The sequence below is a fragment of the Corvus brachyrhynchos genome, unplaced genomic scaffold (genome assembly GCF_000691975.1).
Source record: "Corvus brachyrhynchos isolate BGI_N302 unplaced genomic scaffold, ASM69197v1 scaffold85, whole genome shotgun sequence".
Lineage (NCBI taxonomy): Eukaryota > Metazoa > Chordata > Aves > Passeriformes > Corvidae > Corvus > Corvus brachyrhynchos.
Window position 1 is genome coordinate 126,475 of NW_008238634.1, and position 20,625 is coordinate 147,099.

The 20,625-nt window shown below is 52.4% G+C and overlaps 1 protein-coding gene across 1 annotated transcript in view; it reads left to right on the forward strand.

Moving 5' to 3' along the window:
* The window catches only part of SFXN5 (sideroflexin 5), an 80,437-nt gene that overhangs the window by 13,503 nt on the left and 46,309 nt on the right, over positions 1 to 20,625 (forward strand). Inside the window, exons 4-9 of the mRNA XM_008636085.2 lie at positions 9,118 to 9,144; positions 10,355 to 10,409; positions 12,393 to 12,418; positions 17,262 to 17,315; positions 18,995 to 19,051; positions 19,958 to 20,023. Of these exons, the coding sequence (XP_008634307.1) occupies positions 9,118 to 9,144; positions 10,355 to 10,409; positions 12,393 to 12,418; positions 17,262 to 17,315; positions 18,995 to 19,051; positions 19,958 to 20,023 (285 nt within the window). The remainder of the gene's footprint in view (positions 1 to 9,117; positions 9,145 to 10,354; positions 10,410 to 12,392; positions 12,419 to 17,261; positions 17,316 to 18,994; positions 19,052 to 19,957; positions 20,024 to 20,625) is intronic.

A 20,625-nucleotide genomic window follows, 5' to 3' on the forward strand; every position in this document is an offset into this window, starting at 1 on the left:
CCCCCCCCGGGCGCCCCTTTCGGCCCTGCAAGGGGCTCGCAGCTCTCCCTGGCTCCTTCCCTTCTCCAGGGAACATTCCCAGCTCTCCCAGCCTGATCCAGAGCAGAGGGGCTCCAGCCCTGGAGCAGCTCCTGGCCCTGTTATTGCCCTTCTGTAAAGATTCCCTCATTGTTTGCATTTTGTGCTCCTCATGTAACCATGGAATCCCAGAATCCCAGACTGGTTTGGGCTGGAAGGGGCCGTAAGGAACATCCAGTCCCACCCCCTGCCATGGGCCTGGACACCTCCCACTAGCTCAGGGTGCTCATTTAAGTGGTCTCATGGTACCTCAGCAACCTTTGCAGCCAGAATTCCTCAGGGACTGGGATTGGGATGTGCTGTGGGTCCCTCCCTGTGTGAGGGTCCCTGTGCTGAGGGTCCCACCCTGCGCTGAGGTCCCTGTGCTGAAGGAAGGTCCCCATGCTGAGGGTCCCCATGCCGAGGGTCCCACCCTGCGCTGAGGGTCCCTGTCCCAGGGCCATTCCAACGCCGGCTCCGTGGCTGCTCCCAGGACTGGCAGGATCCGTCCCCATGGAGCTCTGGTGGCTGCTGCGAGTGGGAAGGTGCAAATGACACACACGAGGGCTCTGGGAGCCAATTTGCAGCAGAAGGTAGAGACTGTAACATATCCAATTCCAATTCCAGACAGGGCAGGCAATTCCCCAAACTGCCTCCTGGAGGGAATCTCCGCTGGAGGGAAAAGGTTTCATTTGAGGGAATGGTTTCTCCCCTGAAAGCCAGGGCTGGAAAATACCAGCCTGGTAAACAAGGATGGAGAGCCAGCTTGCTGAAACACGGACATTTTCCCTGTTTTGGGAATGTTGATGCTGAGGTTTCACCTCAAACCAAAAGGCTGTACCAACTGCGGGGCATAATGATGTGGCTTTTGTCCTTTATCCTCAGCTTCTCCCACTAATTTGTGGGGTTGCATCTGTGTCCTCTGTGTGTGTGAGTCCCTCTCCCACCCTGTCCAAGAGCCCAGCACAGATTGGGGGAACAGATTGGTGCTGGCATGGCAGCAGTGGTAAAAGTTGAGGGAAGCAGCACTCGGTGGCTATCAGCTCCAGAGGGACTGAAATCCCTCCTCTTCATGGCACAGCTGCTTCTCCTGGGGGATTTTTTGGCTCCAGGAAAACCCTGTCCAAGGCTGGGGAACTTGGATGTGCTGAGGGTTTGGGCACCAAAGATCTGCCTTGGGAGATGTGCAGTTGGGTATTGGCACTGGGGGTACTTCATGGTGAACTTCAGGTTTGTTCATCACTTCTTCCCCCAAAATACTTCCATTTTCCTAGCTAGAATTCCCTGCAGTCATTCCTTGCCTGAACTGCATTTCCTTTCCCTTGCACGCTGAATTTTGGCCTTAGAAACCAGGGTAGGAAGAGCTGCTGAGCTCCTGGTTTAATATCCCTGCTCCTCAGAGTGCTCCAAATACTGACCAGCAGCAGCCCGGGATGCTGGAATGCTGCTGGAAATTGGGATCAGAGCCCTGATTTCCCCCATTTGTAGGTTCCTACCATTCTATCCTAAAAATGTAGTACCTGAACAAGCAGTAGGGCACGGTCCGAGGAGTGCAGCGGTGAAGGCTCCTCATGCTGCCGTCCCTGCCTGCTGTCCCCGCTGTCCCCGGGGCCCGTCCCGGGCTGGCACCTCGGCTCCTCCCTGTGCTCCTGCCAGCAGAGAGAGGCAAAGAGCCACAGAACAGCAGCACTGTCTCGGGGGGGGGGAGACTCTGCAGGGGGAGTGATGCTTTTCCCGTGCAAGGTTCTGATTTTTAATGCCAATAAGAGGTTTAAAAACGTAGATAATTAATTAAACGCAGCCCTCGGGCCCTCAGTCTCACAGAGCCGCCGCTGTCCTCAAGCGGAATGAAGGTGCTGCCTGTTAAATGTCTCATTCCCTGAAGTTCAGATCTGAACTGGCACAGGTTTGCTCTGTGCCCAGACTATTGGAAGGGGAGGTGTGAAGCCATGGCAGCGTCAGCAGTGCCACGGCTCTGCCTCCTTCTCCCGGCCATGTGTTCCCACCTCCCCGAGCCTTGCACTGGCACAGCTGGGTGTTCAGGGAGCTGAGCTTAATAAAAACTCGAGCTCCCTTCCCCCTCTCCCAAAATGCTCGTTTTTTGCCTCTGACTCCCCTTATTGTCCCTGTTGTCTGCGCAGTGTGAGGGATGGGATGCACAGGGGCATCAGGGGCTGCGGTGCCATAACAGGAACCAGCCCGAGCTGCTGAAGGGGAGAGAAACCTGAGGTGGAGGCTGGAAATTAATCCAGGGATCACAAAACCAGGAATAAACATCCTGAGCTGCGGATCTTTGCTGACTGAAAGCCTTGCAGCTGCGAGACACCAGGGTTTAGGATTTTTGATCCACGTCTCCCTCTTTGCTGTAGGATCATAGGGTGGCTCAGGCTGGAGAGGACCTGGGGAGGTCACCTAGTCCAGCACAGCTCCCCGGATTTCCTGCTGGAGTTCTGCCTGTTCATTTGGCTGGGTGTTTACCTGCACCTCCTGCCAAAATGCAAGAACATCTTGCTTGTGAGCAAACCGGAGCAGCGACCCAGCTCAGCTACTGCTTTTGTCCCCTCAGCTCCACCCTGAAAGCTTCACCCCTGAGCGTCAGTGGGAGGAAATAAAATTTAAAAAGAAGTGCCCGATGTGGAAAAGGCAGCTGGGTGGATGGTCGCTCGGAGCCAGACATGTGCCGTGCTCCAGCCAGCCCTTGGTGCGCGTTGGCGGAGCCGAGCCGTGCTGTGTCACTTGTGACTTCTCACTCCTCAGCCCTTCCAAACGCACTCCTGGCAACTCGCTGTTTCGAAACTGTTTCACTTCTCCCCCATTAGGATCGGTGGAGTGAAAAGAGGCTCAGCAGCCTAATGGGCACGTATTTATTGCTGTGCTCTTGCCTCAATCAGGTTAGCAGCGGGGAGAGCCGCGCACGCTGCCCCAGACACAGCAGCGAACAATGAATCCATCAGGGACTAAAGAGCCGCCCTTTTGGGGAATAATGGCTTTTCCTAACGGTGTTGATGAAGAGCGAAGAGGTCCATTTGCAGTAAACTGTAATTTTTCCCCGCTCTGGTCTCCTGCAGGACGCGATAGAACGGGGATGTATCGCTGTCCTGCTGCTGCCTTTTCTCGGCAGGAAAGTGCCCCTTTGCTGGGCCGAGGGCTGCGCTTGGATTTTCCACCCTCTGCAGTCTGAGTATTCTCGGTGGTACTAAAATGAGCGGATTTTAGGCCTCATTTCAGCCCGTCAGAGGACAAAGGCACGGAAGGAGCAGTAATTGCACCTCAAACCTCCCTGATCCCCGACTGCTGCTCCTGCTGCTCCTCCTCAGTCACACACCGGCTTTGTTTCAGCTCATCAGCGCGGGATTTAGGGAGTTTATCCCAAATCACCTCCAGATTACAGAGCAGATTAGATTGGCGAGCTTGGTGTGGCTAAAATGAGATGAAACAAATCTGATCTGGAGCAGCCTTAGCTGGATTAGGGAGCCTGGCTGCCCAGGCAGGGTTGGACACTGCTAAGGTTCCCATCCAACCCAAACTATTCCATGATTCCAGACGTATCCAAGTCCTTCTCCAGTCCTGGTGCAATGATGGTTTTCAGTGAGTGATTCTCACTCTGCTGAAGTCTTTCCAGGAGAGTGCTGGGAGGATTAATTAGTTAATGTTTATTGAGTGCTGGGAGGCTGCACGGTGTTATTTCAGTGCTGCCTTATTTTATCCGTGGGGACTCGATTCTGGTTCCACCTACACTTGGTTTGGGATCTGGCAGCAGCTCCTGGGGCTGGGAATCAGCAGGGCCAGGGCAGTGCCCGTCCCCTGGGCTGGCACTGCTGGGGCACCTCCAGTGCTGGGGGCAGCTCTGGAGGGACCCTGAGGGGCTGGAGCTGTCCAGGGAAGGGAACGGAGCTGGGAAGGGGCTGGAGAATTCGCCTTGTGGCGCTGCACACGTCCGTGACAGGAGGGGGCAGCCGGGGGGGTCGGGCTCTGCTGGCAGGGAACAGGGACAGGAGGAGAGGGAACGGCCTCAGGCTGGGCCAGGGCAGGCTCAGGGCGGATATTGGGAATATTCCTTCCTGGAAAGGGCTGTCCAGGCCTGGCACAGCTGCCCAGGGCAGGGGTGGAGTCCCCATCCCTGGAGGGATTTCAAAGCCCTGCGGATGTGGCACTTGGGGACACGGGCAGTGGCGGCCTGGGCAGTGCTGCGGATGGTTGGGCTTGATGGTCTTAAAAGTCTTTTCCAACCCAAACAATTCCCTGATTCTCTGATTCTTCTCAATGACTCAACGATGCTTTGAATGGCAAAGGAGTTCTCCCTTGGCATCCCAGAAGAGCTTCAGGTGCCTCCTGTGCTGACTCATTTCAGTGTCAGGGGGCAGAAAATGAACAGATCCCTTTGTGATCTGCCCCCCTCCTGGGCTCAGCTGAGCTTTGTGTCCCGAAGAACCAAAACCTTTCTAATGGGAAGATTTTAGGAGCGGGGTTGTAAAAGCTCTGGTGGGGAGATTTCCTCTGAGGAGCTAGAAGAGACATAAGGTGGTGTTATCTCGTTTTCCAGGTTTATCAGGACAGCCCGACAGCAGATCCCATATCTGTGAGCAGCTATAGTTGGGAAATTTTTTGCCCCCCTCATTTCGATCATTTAAACGACTGGGACTATTGGGAAAGCACATCTGGATTGGAGGCTGTCCCTCCCAAGGGTGCAGGAAGGGAGCTTGTTGTGCTCCAGGAGGAGCTTTGCTGCATCCCACATTCTGCACCACCCAATATTTGGAATTCAGTGTGGGCTGGATGATCCGAGCTGTGCTTTAATAAACCTCACAACCCCCAGAGTGTGAAACCACTGGCAGTTCCTGACGGGGTGCAAACTCCAGGCTGTTACCTCGTTAAAATCCACATTTCCTGGGTGCAGGCGGGGCCTGGTGGAAGGTGAGAACATCTCTGGTGGAGCAGGAAGGGGAGGAACAGACTTTGAAATGAAACTGACTGGACAGATGAAAGAAATTAACTAAAAGTACTCATTTTTCATTGATTTCCTCTTCAGCCCTGTCCTTACTTAGGGGGTTTTGCTGTGTAATGGTGCAAAGTCTAAGCCAGGCAGACCCCACTGAAGGACTCAGACCTCTGGCTTTTCTCCTCCGCGTTGGGCTCATCTCCCCTGTGACGCCTAATTAGTTCTGTGTCTATAATTGTGCCTTGTCATTATGAGTGATTACTGAGTGATTAATCAATAAGGGCTTTTCTCCAGGGAGTTATTCCCAGCGTGGCACAGCCAGAGCAGGCACCCATGGATGTAGGATCAGTCCTTACGTGGTGGCACCAGGTGGTTTTAAGCAGAAGGAGGATTGATTTGGATTAGAAATGAGGCAGAAGTTTTTTGTGATGGGGGTGACAAATGAATTCCCGTCTCTGAGTCCAGGACTGCGAAGTGTTCCTGTGTTTAATAGGAGGAGGCTCATCCATTGAGGGGAACTGGAACCCTTCGTGCTGTGTTTATAGTGACAGGTGTTGGTGAAGAGATTGGGGCTGGATGGAGTCTTTAAATAAATTCTTTTTTTTTTTTTTAAACTATCTCTAAGCTGCAATTCTGCTGCTAAATAAGGATTGCTAATGACTGTCCTGACAAGCAAAGATCACATCTCTTCCCAAGATTTATTCCAGTCTCCATCTCCTTACCACAGCTTTGGTTCTCTTCAGATCCTGGTGGTCTTTGATCCCCTGCCTCAAATACCACGAGCAGGTGATGTTTCTGGAAAACTGAATTCAGCTCCTGAGTTCATAAAATCCCAGAGTCCTGGAATGGTTTGGGTGGGAAGGGACCTTAAATCCCATCCAGTGCCACCCCTGCCAGGGCAGGGACACCTCCCACTGTCCCAGGCTGCTCCCAGCCCCAGTGTCCAACCTGGCCTTGGGCACTGCCAGGGATCCAGGGGCAGCCCCAGCTGCTCTGGCAATTCCATTCCAGGCCCTCGCCCCCCTCCCAGCCAGCAATTCCTTCCCAATCTCCCACCCATCCCTGCCCTCTGGCACTGGGAAGCCATTCCCTGTGTCCTGTCCCTCCAGCCCTTGTGAAAAGTTTCTCTCCATCTTCCTTGTTGGCCCCTTCAGGTCCTGCAAGGCCACAGTGAGGTCACCCCAAAGCTTCTCCTCTCCAGGCTGAGCAATCCCAACTCTTTCCTCCCAGCAGAGCTGCTCCATCCCTCTGACCATCCTGGTGCTCCCTCTGGACTCGCTCCAGCAGCTCCAGGTCCTTCCCAGACTGGGAGCCCCAAGCTCAGGGCTGTAGGACTCTGCTACAGATGGTGACAAAAGTGGTGATTCTTCCTCAAAAAATCTGTAGGAAAGTCAGAATCCTGGAAAAGACAATTGGAAATCTCATCCACAAGTCCAGTGCCCTGAAATGCTGGATCTGAGACCACTTGGGAACAGCCTGGAGCTGATTCCTCCCCATCCATGAAGGACCTCTCCAGGAAGCAGAGCCTGATCTGTCCCATGAGGTCTTCCCCCTGATCTGACCAAGGGAAAGTTGCAGTGGCCACAGGCTGGAGAAAAGTGTCCATTCCTGCCTGCTTGGGATGCAGGTGGAGAGTGGAATATCGGGATAACACTTCCCTGGTGTCATCCCACCCTTGAGCACCCAAATTCGAGTGAGGCAAAGCCCCTGTGGAGCTTTGAGCCATCCAGGGGAAATCCTCCATCCCAGAGACCCTCCTGATCCAGGCTCATCATATTCAGCAATCCTGGGCTTAAATCTAAAACCGAGCATGAATCTGGAGTCGTTCCCTGTGCTCCAGAGTAGATTCCCCAGTTTCCCAGTGCTGTGGATGAGATGGAAACGTGGCTGTTCCTCCAGGACGGCCGGAGAGGGCGGGAATGAAACCCCAGCACAAACAGAGACTCCTCTCCCAGAGGAGCCCCGGGCTGGCAGGACTCGTCAGGGAGCTGGAGCTGCTGGAAAACGCTGCAGACAGAAAGGGAATTAGAGGAGAAAGAAGTGAAAATGAGCTGGCAGAATCTTGAGGTGACTCATCAGGTGCATCTTGTGAAGTCTCTTTGGGAGAAGTAATGAAATCGCATGTTCTAACAATATTTGCACTGCAGCAGGGAAAGGCATAAATATTGGGATCAATTAATGAAATTAGAGAATTTGACCAAAAAAGCCCTCGTGCTGGCTCAGAAACCATCCCTCTTCCTTTTTGCTGGTGTCAGTGCCGGCAGTTGGAGAGGAAAATCCCGCAGTTCTGTTTCCCACCCGGGATAAAGGAGATCTGGGCAGCTGTGGGGTCACTGGGATGTGCTGGGAGGTCACCTGGAGCCCAAGGAATTCCACCCTCACCCCATGGAACTTCTCCGGCTGGTAGGCAGGTAGGGACCTGGTGACTGTCTGGGCACGGAGCCTCCTTCCCTTCGGATTTTGGGATTTAGACCCACCTGGTCTGTACCACCCACAGGGATTGTCCTTTGTGTCCCCCAACCTCTGTTTTCCACCTGGAAAAGGGGGAATAATGATTTTCCTTATAAAGGGAATTTTTCCTCAGGAAAACTCCTGTGGATATGTGACATTTAGAGCTTCAATTCCTCATCACAAGCAGTGGAGCTCATCACAGAACTCGATTTTGGAGTGTGGGATGAATTGGGAGTGAAATCTGGGGCTGTTGGTATCAATGGGCCAATTGATTCCGTTTAGAGCAGAGCAATCACCTTATCCCAACAGAATTTTAATGGATTTATATTTGGGAGTGGCAATAAACCTGGGGTGAGGGATGAGGCTTAATTAACAGCCTGACGATGATGAACTCAGCAGGGTGAGTCCTGATTTGCAGGTGCACCCCAGCACCCGGCGGGGTTTTGGTGGGGTGATCGTGAGCCAAAAAGAGCCATCACCATGCTGGGACTCAGCAGCAGCAGGAGCAGAACTCCCCAGGTTCTCCTGCCCCGGGATTGGCTCCGGCACAACTCCCTTGGAATAATTCCCCTGGTTCCTGGCGGTCTCCACTCAAGAGGATGTTGACAAATTGGAAAGAAGTAAAAGAGCCACGAGGGTGGGGAGAGATTGGCAAAGGAGCCTTGCCAGGGAAGCAGCCAGGCTCCTGGCTCGCAGCAAATCTGTGTTTTTTAAATCGAAACGGAGGTTAAAGGGTGGATTTATGGTTCCAAGTACCTGAGGGAAGAACAAACCCAGGCAGGGGTGCCGCAGTCCCGGTGCTGGGGCCTTGGGGCTGACCCAGGCTGGGGCTGAACACGAGTTTTTAACAGCAAAACCCAGGGATATTTCAGAGTCCTGGTTTTCCATCCATCTCTGGAATGATGCACATCAGCATTTGGTTGGTTTGGAGGTTAGAATTTGGATTTTGGTGTCATTTGTGCAGGAAACCCCTCTGCCTCTGAGAAGGAAGGGCAAACCATGGGGCTGGGGCTGTGCCAGAGCACCTCTGGGGCTTGGTGTCTCCTCCTCATCCCCACCTGCACCTCTCAGAGGATGTTTCCTCCTCAGTGCTCATCCCTCTCCACGCTCTGAGCCAGATTTGGGTGTTTGGAAGCTGTCAGGAGGCAACAGTGAGAGTTTCAAATGAGATTTTTCCTCTCCGTGAGCATTTTTTGGGTGCATTTAAAAGCGCCAACTCGTGGTTGTTTATTCTATTTACTCTAAACCCAGGGTTTGCTTGAAGAGCTCCCTGTGCTCCCTGCAGGCCTCGCTCCACCTTTGTTCCCCAGCGAGGCTGGATTTCCGCAGGAAGCTCATCCAGGGAGAGGCTGTGCTAAATTTACCTTGAGGTCTCTGTGCAGCAGAGAATTTGGGATTTGTAAAGCTCTGAAGTCTGGCTCTTGTTGTTCTTTTTGCCATTTAATATAAGTTCAATATTGTCTCTTGCTGGCCTCGCTGCCCACGCAGCTGTGAAGGAGCTCAGGTGTGTAAAGCATCTTTAAATCCATCCTGGAGAGCTCAGGAAATGAGGTTTTTGTCCCAATCCCTTGTGTTTGTTTATCACAGCAGCTAAAAGATGAATGTTTGGGATTTGGGATAAAACTACACTGGCTTATTTTAACATTTAATGTTCTCTTTTATTTCTCCAGCTGTGGGGAGCTCAAAAAATCAAACAGGTAATACAGTTCTTTAATATTTTCCATTTTCTTTATTATTTCCAACTACTGCTGCTTTTTCCCTTTTTCCTGTCCTCCCTCATTCCCTTTGCCAGTTGCTGTTTTGCCTTCCCATGGAAATGTAAATGCAGAGAACACTCTGCCACCAAAGAGCCTGATTTTTTTTTATATATATTTATATATTTTGATGTCTTCATTTTCTCCTTCCTGTCTAGTCAAGAGCTTTCTTGTCTCCAGTCTTTTGCAAATAGTTTGACAGTTCCTTGGGAAGGTTTGTGCCTGTGCTGTACCTTCCTCCCCGCATTCCCAGATCCCTTGGGAACTGATTTTTCACTCCCAGTTAATTCCAGTGCAGTCTCCTGGGCTTGGCAGAAAATCTGGGGGGAAATCTGGGTAAAAATGGGCCAAGTGAGCTGTGCTGCTGTTCATCTGTGGAGCAGATTTAGGATTCCCATGGAGGTTGGGGTCTCCAGAGGCGCCAGGGCTGGCTGAGGAGCTGTGGGTGCACATCAGGGTTGGATTTTCTGGCAAATCCAGGTCCTGTGTGGGGTTTTTTTGGGTCTCCCTTGTGGTGCCATCCAGACAGGGCTGCCCGTTGTTATCCCAGCTCATCCTGAAGCGGGCGGGGAGAAGTTCCAGGATGGAACCCCCACCTGTGGATGAGGAGAAGTTCTTGGAGCTGAAGCCACCCGCTGTGTTTGCACCCTGAGTCCGTGGGGGTTTCCCCGTGACCCCTTGGCTTCCCCAGCAGGATAAAGGGATTTCTCTCCTCATTCCCTCCCCATCCCTCTCCACAGCCAGGGCTTTTCCCAGCTTCCCTACCCAGGACATTTCAGCCTCGATGGAGGTGCTGAAAACAGGCAGGGACAGAAAATTATTTTCTTTTTCCCCTCCTCAGTCTGCCTTTCCTGGGGTTAAGGTACAGCTGTGCATGGCTTTGGGGACACAGAACCCAGAAAGAGCCACTCTCTGTATGTCAGGGTCAATTATTTCCTCCTAAATGATTAACTGATGCTAAATCACTCGAGGAGAGGGGAAAGCAGGGCGGGGAGGGGGTTTTGTGGAGGCTGCTGAGCCCCAGCTGCCTCTGGTGGGAGCTGTGCAAGCAGGGAGGGTCCCAAACGGGGAATCCCATGCTCAGAGGAGGTGTTTGGAGCTGAGGGTGGCTGTGCTGTGCCCTCACCGTGTCTCTTTGGTGACACTCTTGCAGGCCATCATCCACCCCGACACAAACGAGACCATCTTCATGCCTTTCCGAATGTCAGGTACGGTTTGCCCCCAGAAGTTCACTCGGAATTTGTGTCAGATATTGGGGGGGGGGGGTTTCTCCTCTCTTTGAATTGCATCTTGGCAACATTTAGACCAAGATCAGGAAGGAATTCCAACACCAAAATCCCTTTGCAGGTGAGGAGAATGAGGATCCTAAATTCCACTGTGAGATCTAGTGCTTAACATCTTCCCTTCCCCTTTCCCTTCCCCTTTCCCTTCCCCTTTCCCTTCCCCTTCCCCTTTCCCTTCCCCTTTCCCTTCCCCTTTCCCTTTCCCTTTCCCTTCCCCTTCCCCTTCTCCCTTCCCCAGGAGAAAAATTAGAAGAAATTCCCCTTCCCCTTCCCTTCCCTTCCTCATGGAGGAGACAGGAACTTCCCAATTTACCTGGATCCCAGCCAGTGCCTTTTCTGGCATTTTTGAGGGATCTGTCACTGTTGGGAGCATTTTAATTTTGCAAATTAAATGGCAAAACTCGGTGCCCACACCACAAAGGATGTAAAATACAGGTGAGCAGCTCAATCCCTCCTCACTGGGTGATGAGGAGGAGGCTGAGGGGGTTTTATTCCCCAGGAAAGAACGGGATATTTCTGATGTCTCATAGCCCCAGCACTGGGATTCCAGGAAGGATCAGCTTCTCTGTGCCTTAATGAGCTGTTGGATGATGAAAAATTGCCTCCCCCTCCCCTTTTTGGGGTGTCCCTCTGTGCTCTGGTCCCCAGCAGCTCTTCTGGGAATGCCAGTGCAGCCCTGGTGCTTTCCCAACAGATTTATTTAAGTAAACAGGACCTTTCCATGGTTTTGGGTGGAACATCTTCGCCTGACTGCTGGGCACAGAGGAAAATTACCAGGGCTGGGAGCTTTGTGCTGTGGCTCCTTGGGGGATGATGCAGAGGGTGGAGGGGGGAGAGAAGCCAGGACCCTCGGCTGTGCTGCCTTGTCCTGTATTTGTCTTTTCAATCTTTCTTCCTCTCAGGTCTTTGCCCTTTCTGGTTGTAAATTGGATGCAGGAAGTTAATTCAGTAATATTGGGAAAATGCTCTGAGACCTTCTTGTGGAAGTCAGAGAGAGGAATTATAATTAGCACAGGAATTGGCAGCCGTAGCAGGGGAGAGATGTGAAGCGTTTGATTTCTGTGGTGCTCAATAACATTTGAGGAAAAGACTTCTCCCTGTAGCAGAGAGCCTGAACCTCCCTGCCCCTGGGACTGACACGGTCCCTCTCTCCTCCATCCCGAAAATTCACTTCCTTCAGCTTCTACCTGGTCCTTTCCCAGGTGAGCTGGGAATAAAGGAGCTGGGAATAAACGAGCTCTCCTGTGTAAACCACCAGAGGAGAGGCTGGTGGGGAAGGAGGGAGGTGCCACCTGTGGGGACGTGGTCCTGCTCCTCCTGGGATGGGCTCTGCAGCTCTTGAGTGCTTCAGGAGCATCTCCAGGGTGTGTTCCTTGGTGGGAGCAGGCTCAGCCAGAGGGGAAGGGGCTGGGGGAGCCCTGGGTCAGTGAGGGAGGTGTGGGAAGGTCTGGTGGCAGCAGAGCTGGCACGGGGAGGGAGCAGATGCCAGGCTGAGGCTGGCAGGGGGCAGGACCCCCCTGGCCGTGGCAGCAGCCCCTGGTCAGCCCAGGCAGGGTCCAGCTGCTCCAGGGCCACGGGAGCAGGGCCTGGCCAGGCTCTCACCCTGGGTTGGGCTGGGTGAGGAGTGCCCACCACGAGCTGGCACAGACTGGGCTTACTGGGGACACCTTTCCCACCTCAGCGCTCTCAGTTTTGGGGAAAGTCGCACACCGCCACCCAAGAAAAGCAAATAAAGGATGGGAAAACCAGGAGGATGCTGCAGTTGTTGGCTGGTGCATCAGGAGTAGGATGTGCCAGGATGTCCCAGGGTGGTGTGGAGCTGTTGGCAGTGCCAGGGGTGGCCTCTCCCCTAAGCTGGGACAGTAATTCAAATTAAAGCTCATTCTTCTCTTCTTTTTCTGTCCATAGGTTACATTCCCTTTGGAACCCCCATTGTAAGTATTTCATTGTGGGCACCAGGAAATGCTTTCCTTAGTGCAGTTCTCCACCTCTGCCCCCTGGGACATTCCCACAGGATTCCCACCTTCCCTGTTTCCTGTCAACAAGGGTTCCATCATGGAAAACCCACCCTCTGGGTGAGGGTATTTATCTGTTATTCAGGGGTTTTTATCTGCTGATACACCAAGGTTTTTTATCTATTATATATCAGGTTATTTAAGTGTTATACATGTATTAAACCAGCCTCGGGTTGAGTTTATTTATCTCTTATTGAGGTTCTTGATCTGTTACTATATTGATGTTATTCATCTGCTCTGTATGAGGATATTGATGGATTAAGCCACCCTTTGGACGAGGATGTTTATCTGTTACTAAAGTTTTTTTATCTATTAATACATTGAGTTTCTTTATCTCCTATTTATGGGGTTATCTATGAATTAACACAAGCTCTGAGGTTATTTCTCTATTATTGAGGTTATTTATTTATTAATATATTGAGGTTATTTATCTATTATCTATCAGGTTATTGATGAGTTAACCCAGCCCCTATTTGAGGTTATTTATCTACTATTGAGGTTATTTATTTATTAATATATTGAGGTTATTATCTATTATATGTGAGGTTATGTATGAATTAACACAAGCTCTGAGGTTATTTATTTATCTATTATTGAGGTTATTTCTCTATTAATGTATTGAGATAAATATTGATATATTTATCTAATATCTATCAGGTTATTGATGAATTAACCTGGCCTCTATTTGAGGTTGTTTATCTACTATTGAGGTTAATTATCTATTCTTATAGAGAGGTTCTTTTTTATTATCTGTCAGGTTATTGATGAATTAACCCAGCCTCTGGTTGAGGTTATTTATCTACTATTGAGGTTATTTAATTATTAATACATTGAGGTTATTTATCTATTATCTGTCAGGTTGTTGATGAATTAACCCAGCCTCTGGTTGAGGTTATTGATCCATTTAACATCGTTCCCACAACCTCCTTCACCATTTTCATCTCTCCCTCCGCAAAGCTGAACTCGTTGCCTGCAAAAGGCAACTCCTGCAACTCTCAGATTTCATTTTTGGACACTTTCATTGTGCATTTCCATGGTTTAAGGGTCTCTGCCCAACGTGAGGAGCTGCAGCTCGGCCAGGCCGGTGTGGTGTGCTCTCGTTTGGGTTAATTAAAGCAGAGGGTGCTCTCCTGAGGTTATTGATTAAAGCAGAGAGTGCTCTCCTGAGGTTATTGCTGAGGGCGGGGGTGATTTGCCCTTGTTATTGTGAATTCTGTGAGTGTTTGGGTGCTCTCTGTGGCAAAAGCCAGAAGGGAGAGAATTCTGCCTTCTCTCCTCCTGCTGCGCTCATCCAAACAGGAATGATTAATTAACCCCAGTTTCGTGGGAAACTGAAGCACGGAATTTGCCCCAAAAAAATTGGTGTCCAGAGTCAGTTTGTCCCCAAAGCCAGCAGCTCTTGCTTCAGCTCATTAGATCATTAAAATAGCCGAAGGAGCAAAATACCCTGAATTTAATCTCCTTAAACCCTGTGGTGCTCTGGGCCTGGCTCGAGGTTGTCCCCCTTGCCACGCGGGGACAGCGAGGTTGGTGACCCCAAACCCGGGGATCAGCAGGGCTGCTGCTGTTTGTTGTGGTGAGCTGAGGTTTGGTGGGAACTTTGTGTGGGGCATTTTAGAAGAAAAGGTTAAACAAAAATGAGTTAACGATCAAATTGACAATGAAATCGGCCCCAATCCAGAGCTGTCAGAGGAGCCGAGAGCTGTCAGATGAGCCCAATTTCAGGAGCTGTAAAGGATAAACTGGAACCTCTTGTCATTTAGAAAAAAAAAAAAAAAAAAAAAACCCAAACGTTTCAAATGTTAAAATTAAAATGTAACATTTATGCCAATCGATCTGTGAAATTTAGTGACAAAATTGGCAGCCTGCTCCAGCATAAAAACAGTTTGAGGCTTGTATTTCACAAAGGGGGATGGGATTTCCTCAAGAGAGGCTGCGCTGGGCTCGGGCTGGGCCGTCCTTGTCCCCGAGCCGGGCGGGATTTGGGGTCAGCTGGACACCCCGGAGCCGTGAGCGGGGTGGGGATGAGCAGTTTGGGGCCATCCCCCTCCCCTGGGGTATTTCCCTCTGCAGCCCCTGCAGAATGATTCAGTCTGGGGTAGCTCACTGTGGAGGGCATTAAGGGCTGGGGGAAATAATGGGATCTCTCCCGGCCCCGCAGCAGCTCCCCTGACACCTCCGAACCCCGGGAATGTTTGTTCTTCCCATGTCACAGCCCTGGGCTTTGCTTCTCCGTCCTTTCCGTGCCGGGTTTGGGACTGACCCCGGAGCGCTCCGGTGGCAGAGAGGGGACAGGATGGGATGTGGGTGAGCGTGCAGGGTTTGGCTTTGCCCTTTTTCCCCGTTTGCAGCCCAGGAGGGACAGGATCCGGCCTCTGGAGCCCTCTCCCTGTGCTGCAGGGCTGAGGTGGGCACAGCAGCTGCTGGGCTGCAGCCTCTTCCCCTGGGCTGCTGCTTCCTCCTCCACGGGGAAGGTTTATCCACGTTTTGGAAATTCAGCCAAAAACTTGGCCTTGAGGGCAGAGTCCTGCTGCCACCACAGCTTTTAGCACCTGATTTCCCTCAGACATGTAAAGTCGGGAGGGTTTTTAAATGATGAGGTTTTGAAGAACCTCTGAAGACCCAGGTGGGAATTTGGGGCTGCAGGTGACTGTCAGTGACACCTTAGGCAGGATTTGGGGTTTGCAGAGGGGAGCTGGGGCTGCTCAGGGCTCCCTGATGTCTGAGTGGTGGCTTTGGGGCCACGAAGGGCCCTTCACACCTGATCACCAATTAAATTCTGTCGCTGATACTTCGCCAGTGTTTAGAAGCTCTTTTTTTTTTCCTTTTTTTTTTATATTTTGTTTTCCTTCTTAGTTATTTTTTCCCCTGACAGTAATTAAAAGTGAAATTGTACATTTCTTGACAGACTCTTGCACATATGGAGAGTTTGCATTTAAACGTGCCTCTTTCAGTCATACAGATTTTGGGTGCTCTTTTTTGTTATTTATTTATTTTCCGCCGGAATTTTCCCCCGGCGCTCAGCCCCAGCCTCTGCCTCGCCGTGTTCTTCCGGAGCCTCCTCATCCCGCCAGCTCTGGGGCACGAGGCAGCGCAGGGCAGGAGGGTCCCGGCCCCGCAGCTTCGTTTGGTGCTGCGTTAATTAATGCCGGGCTCCGCGTGGGGAACGCAGCCGTAAATTAGTGGGACTCGCTCGGAGCTGGCGCCGGGCCAAGGAACAAAGTCACTGCAACTCCACAAGAGGCTGTGGGAGGAAAAGCTGGAGGAGGAGGAGGAGAAGGGAGGGAAGATGGGAATGAAACGAGGCCGCCCAAGCGCGCTCCCCTTTTGTTCGGTGTTGTTTCTCCGTGTCCCGAGTGGAGACGTTGCCTCCTCTCCAGCTGCTGCTGCAGATGCGCAGGGATGGCTTCAGCTCATCCCAGGGACAGGAGGGTCCCTTCCTCCCCAGATTCTTGGGAATAAACTGGGAGGAAACGGTGGGGAAGGTCTGAGGGTGGGAGTGAGCTCACGGCTTTCCTGCCTCGGAGACATGAGTGGCCTGGAAATAAAGGGGTCGGGATTGAAGGGGTTGCTCGGCCTCTTCTCTCCGTGGGGTTTTGCAGCCAGAAAATGTCTCCAGCAACACGGGGTGTTTAGGGCACAGGAAAGGAGGGAATGATGTCAGGGAGTCTCGAGTCTCACCTGTTTCTTGCTGAGAATTCGTTGTCCTGTCTGTGTTTGTGGGGCTGATGGTTGGGATCCCCTTGCTCTGCTTCCCGTTCCTCTTCTTCAGCTTCTTATGCTCTAAAAGGAAAAATGGCCCTAAACTAGGAAAAAATGGGTCCTAAACCAAGAAAAAATGCCCCAAACCAGGAAAAAATGGCCCTAAAACTAGAAAAACTGCCCTAAACCAGGAACAAATGGCCCTAAACCAAGAAAAACCTGCCCTAAAGCAGGAAAACATGGCCCTAAGCCAGGTATTTTGTGTGTCAGGGATGGGTTTTGTGGAGCTGTGTCCCCATGGCACAGTGAGACACGGCCCAAGGACACCCTCAGACCCAGGACACACCTGGGTGGCCTCAGGTGCTGCCATGGGTGACCTCACAGAGCCTCTGGCACCCCAGTGCAGGCCCCAGCAGGGAACATCTGGCCAGATGTGCTGGGCCAGGCTGCCCTGAGCCTCAGGGGGACAGCGGCTGCCAGCCCCAGCAGAGTCTGCACAGCTTGGGGTGTGACACCAACAGAGATCAATTAATTAATTAATTAAAATGAATCCCAGGCTCCCAAACAGGAGCAAAGTGCTCCCAGGTGGCTCTGCTGTCCTCAGATGTCCCAGTGGGATTTTTGTCTTGGTGCTCCAAACAGGGAATGTGCCAAAGGAAAATGAGAAACCCCCCGTTCACTGCCAGCAGTGACGACTTTGAACTCTTCTTGCCTTCGTGCAGTGTTTGTGTTTCCCTCCTGAAATATTCCTGGATTCAGGAATTGTTTGGATTTTAACGGGATCTTCGGGCAGTGTCAGCTGCTGGGGGATTTTCAGGGTGTGTTACAAGCGGTGATTAAGGGTGCAGAGCTTCCAGGGGCAGCGCCATCAGCCAGTGCCAGCCCTGGAAAACGGGGAGGCAGGAGGCTGATAATGACTGGGATGAAAAAAAAGCCAGGAATGAAATAAAGCCAGAAATGAGGATAATTGAAGAAATCAGCTTGGCTGTTTGCACGCCTGGAGAAGCACAGAGAGCAAAGCAGGGCTGCTTTAATAACGAGGGAATCTCTCCTCTTGCAGGTTGTTGGTCTTCTCCTGCCCAACCAGACCCTGGCCTCCACTGTGTTTTGGCAGGTAACGCTCCTTGGGAAGGGTGGGAATGTGGGCAGGGAGAAGCTGAGTTCTGCCCAGAGCACAAACCGGGGCTGGCTGTCCCACCCTGGCCGTGCTCCAGGGACAGGACGTGGCTGGGTGCATTTAGGGAAAGGCCGGGGAGGGGCTGTGAGCAAACCTTGGCTTCCACAGTTCACCCCACACCTGCCTGTGCCGTGGCAAGGGAGAGGCAGAACGGGCCACAACCAAAATCCAGCTTTTTGGAGCCGTTTTGTCCGGGTGTCAATGGTCCATGGAAGTGCTGGCCCTAAACTCACACATCTGCCTTTTGGAGGACCGGGAGTTGGGATCTTCCTTGGGGAAATTCGCATTGGAAGGGCAACATCTGTGCAGGGATGGGAATGGCAGTCCCGGGAATTTTGGGAGTAGGTGTGCATGGCAAAGGCCAGGACCTCTGCATTCGGTCTGCTGCAGGAGCTTTGGGGGAACATAATCTGTGTGTGGGGAGGTGCTGGTGTAATTCCCCACTGAAATTCCGGGAATTAAGAGTAAGGGGAGGAAGCAGGCACGGGAAGGAGAGATCCATAGTAAACACACCACAAGTGTGATTCCACCGCCAGCTGAAACGAAGGAACAAGTTATTTTCAGCCTCCTTTTTAGTGGCAAATGCCTTTTTATTGTCTGCAGTGTGAGTGGGGATAGAGAGCTCTGCAGTCAGGGAGGCTCCGAGCAGAGTGGGATCTGCCTGGAGCGTCAGGAAGGCAGCGGAGCCGGGAGCACAGCGGGACGTGCCAGGGATTGTGGCCTGGTGGGTTGGGCTGGGAGCTGTCCCAGCTGGCTTCACCTGCTGGGGACATCCTGAATCACTCAGGGGCTTGAAGGCCACTCACCTCCCCTGTTTAGGGACATCTGGGATGGAATCCCAGACTGGTTTGGGGTGGGAAGGGACCTTAAAGCCCATCCCTTTCCACCCCAGGTGGGCAGGGACACCTCCCACTACCCCAGGGTGCTCTGAGCCCCATCCAGCCTGGCCTTGGACACTTCCAGGGATGGGGCAGCCACAGCTGCTCTGCTCCAATGCCAGTTTAATGCCCTCTGTATCCACAAGCTGGGACATCTCCTCATCTCCTGCTCCTCAGAAGCCTCCCATGACCCTCTGGGAGCCTTTGGAGCTCAGGAGGTGACTGCTGGAATGGCAGCTGGGCTTCATCCTGCCTCCTGGCTGCAGATGGATGTGATCAGGAGGAATTTCTTCACATTAAGGGTGCTCAGGCCTTGGCAGGGGCTGCCCAGGGACGTTTGGAGGTGTCCGGGGAAGGCCTGGACATGGCACTCAGTGCTCTGGGCCGGTGACAAGGGGGGGATCGGGCACAGCTTGGACTCAATGACCCTGGAGGGATTTTCCAAGCTCAGGGATCCTGGGATTCTGTGAAAATAAAGGCCAACGGCACTGAGGGGGATCAGGCCAGGGGAGGAGCTGTCCATGCAGCCTCCAGGGAAGCAGAGCTGCCCTCAGGACACCGGGTACCTTGGAATTTCCATCCTTCCCTTCAAAAGGGCATCGAACCAGGCCTAGACCCTGCCCCAGCGAGGTGCTGAGCTGGCAGCAGCCCGGAGGCAGATGGTTTCTCCCGCAGAGCTCCCAGAATCACGGATCCTGTTGGGTTTGTGCTGACGCCGTGTCTCCTCTGTCCCTGCAGTGGTTGAACCAGAGCCACAACGCGTGTGTGAACTATGCAAACCGCAACGCGAGCAAGGTGAGCCTCGCGCGGCCCGGAGCCGGCTGTGGGCACGGCCCTGGGGCCCGGCCGGCAGGGAAACACAAATCCCGGCTCTGCCCTGTCCGTGACACCTCCGCAGTGGGCACGGAGGGATTTCTAGACTGGCCACTCTGCCGTGTTTAAACTCAGTGTAACCGGCACGAGGATCTGGGAATCGCTCGAGGCACGGAAATGGGGCTCAGGGCCTCGGAGCTGAACCAGTGCAGGGTCCTGACTGGTCTGGAATGGTTTAACTGGGATCTAAGAGCACAGAGCAGAATGATCCCTGGCTTTGGGGGAGCAGGAGGAAGCTCCGTGATCCCGCCGCCAGCTCCCAAGGATTCTGCACACGCTGGCTGCAGTGGGAAGTGCTGGGGCTGTGCCTGGGAGCTGGAGGGAAGTGCTGGGACTGCTCCTGCTCCCCTCCTTGGTGGGGCTGCTCCTGCTCCTGTCCTTCTCCTCAGCCTCCATTCATCCCGTTCTGGGATGTGGGAAGCGGAGCTGGAATCCATCCAGCTCATTGAGAGAACATTTCACAGACAAAATATTGACTGTGGCGAGTTTGGGGTTCAGCACTCGATGGTAAAAATGCTAATTTGGTGCCATTTGCTGAATTTCACTCACATCCCTCTTTTGAGCTGCTATTATTATAATTTTCTGATGCCAATTAATTTTCCATTCCCTTTAACCTCGCTCAGGAGGCCGCAGCTTCCCTCGCTTTTGCCTCTCGGGATGACAGACCATGTGTCACAGAACAATATGACAAAATTAAACCTGTCTCTGCTTTGAAACAAATACACCAAAAACTAAACAAACAAACAAAAAAGGGGGGAAAAAACAGGGTTGAATATTAATAACCAGAAGTTTGTTTATTGAAAATATGTTTTGTTTTTCTTTCCAAAGCCTTCTCCGACATCCAAGTTCATCCAGGGCTACTTGGGAGCTGTCATAAGTGCTGTCTCAATAGCAGTGGGTAACTCTTTATATCTCTGGATTTCATGACTAAGGAGCTGCTTGGGAGATGTTTTTTGGGTTCCAAGCATGTTTGCATCCTTTAATTGACTCCGTTCAGTCCTGATAACCAGCGAATGCTGCCACCTGAGGGGTGCCTGTCCCTGCATGCCCAAGCTTTCCACCAGAATTCCAGCACCTCCTGCGCTGTGGCTTTGCTGCTCTGTGAACTCCAACTCTCCCCATGTGCATTAATTGGTGGTGAATTAATTAACCATGGCCAAATTAGAGACCTCGAGGCTGCAGGGTCCTGGGTGGCAGCTGAGGAGAGGCAGGGTTCTGGAATGTTCTCCTGGGGATCACCTTGATGCCCAGTGCTGGGAATTACAGCTTTCCCTGTGGACGTGTTTCGGGCTGGAGATGGTGTTCAGGCCATGGCATGGAATCCTGGAATGGTTTGGGAGGGAAGGGACCTTAAGGATCATCCCATCCCACCCCATCCATGGCAGGGACACCTCCCACTGTCCCAGGGTGCTCCAACCTGGCCTTGGGCACTGCCAGGGATCCAGGGGCAGCCCCAGCTGCTCTGGCAATTCCAGCCCAGCCCCTGCCCACCCTCC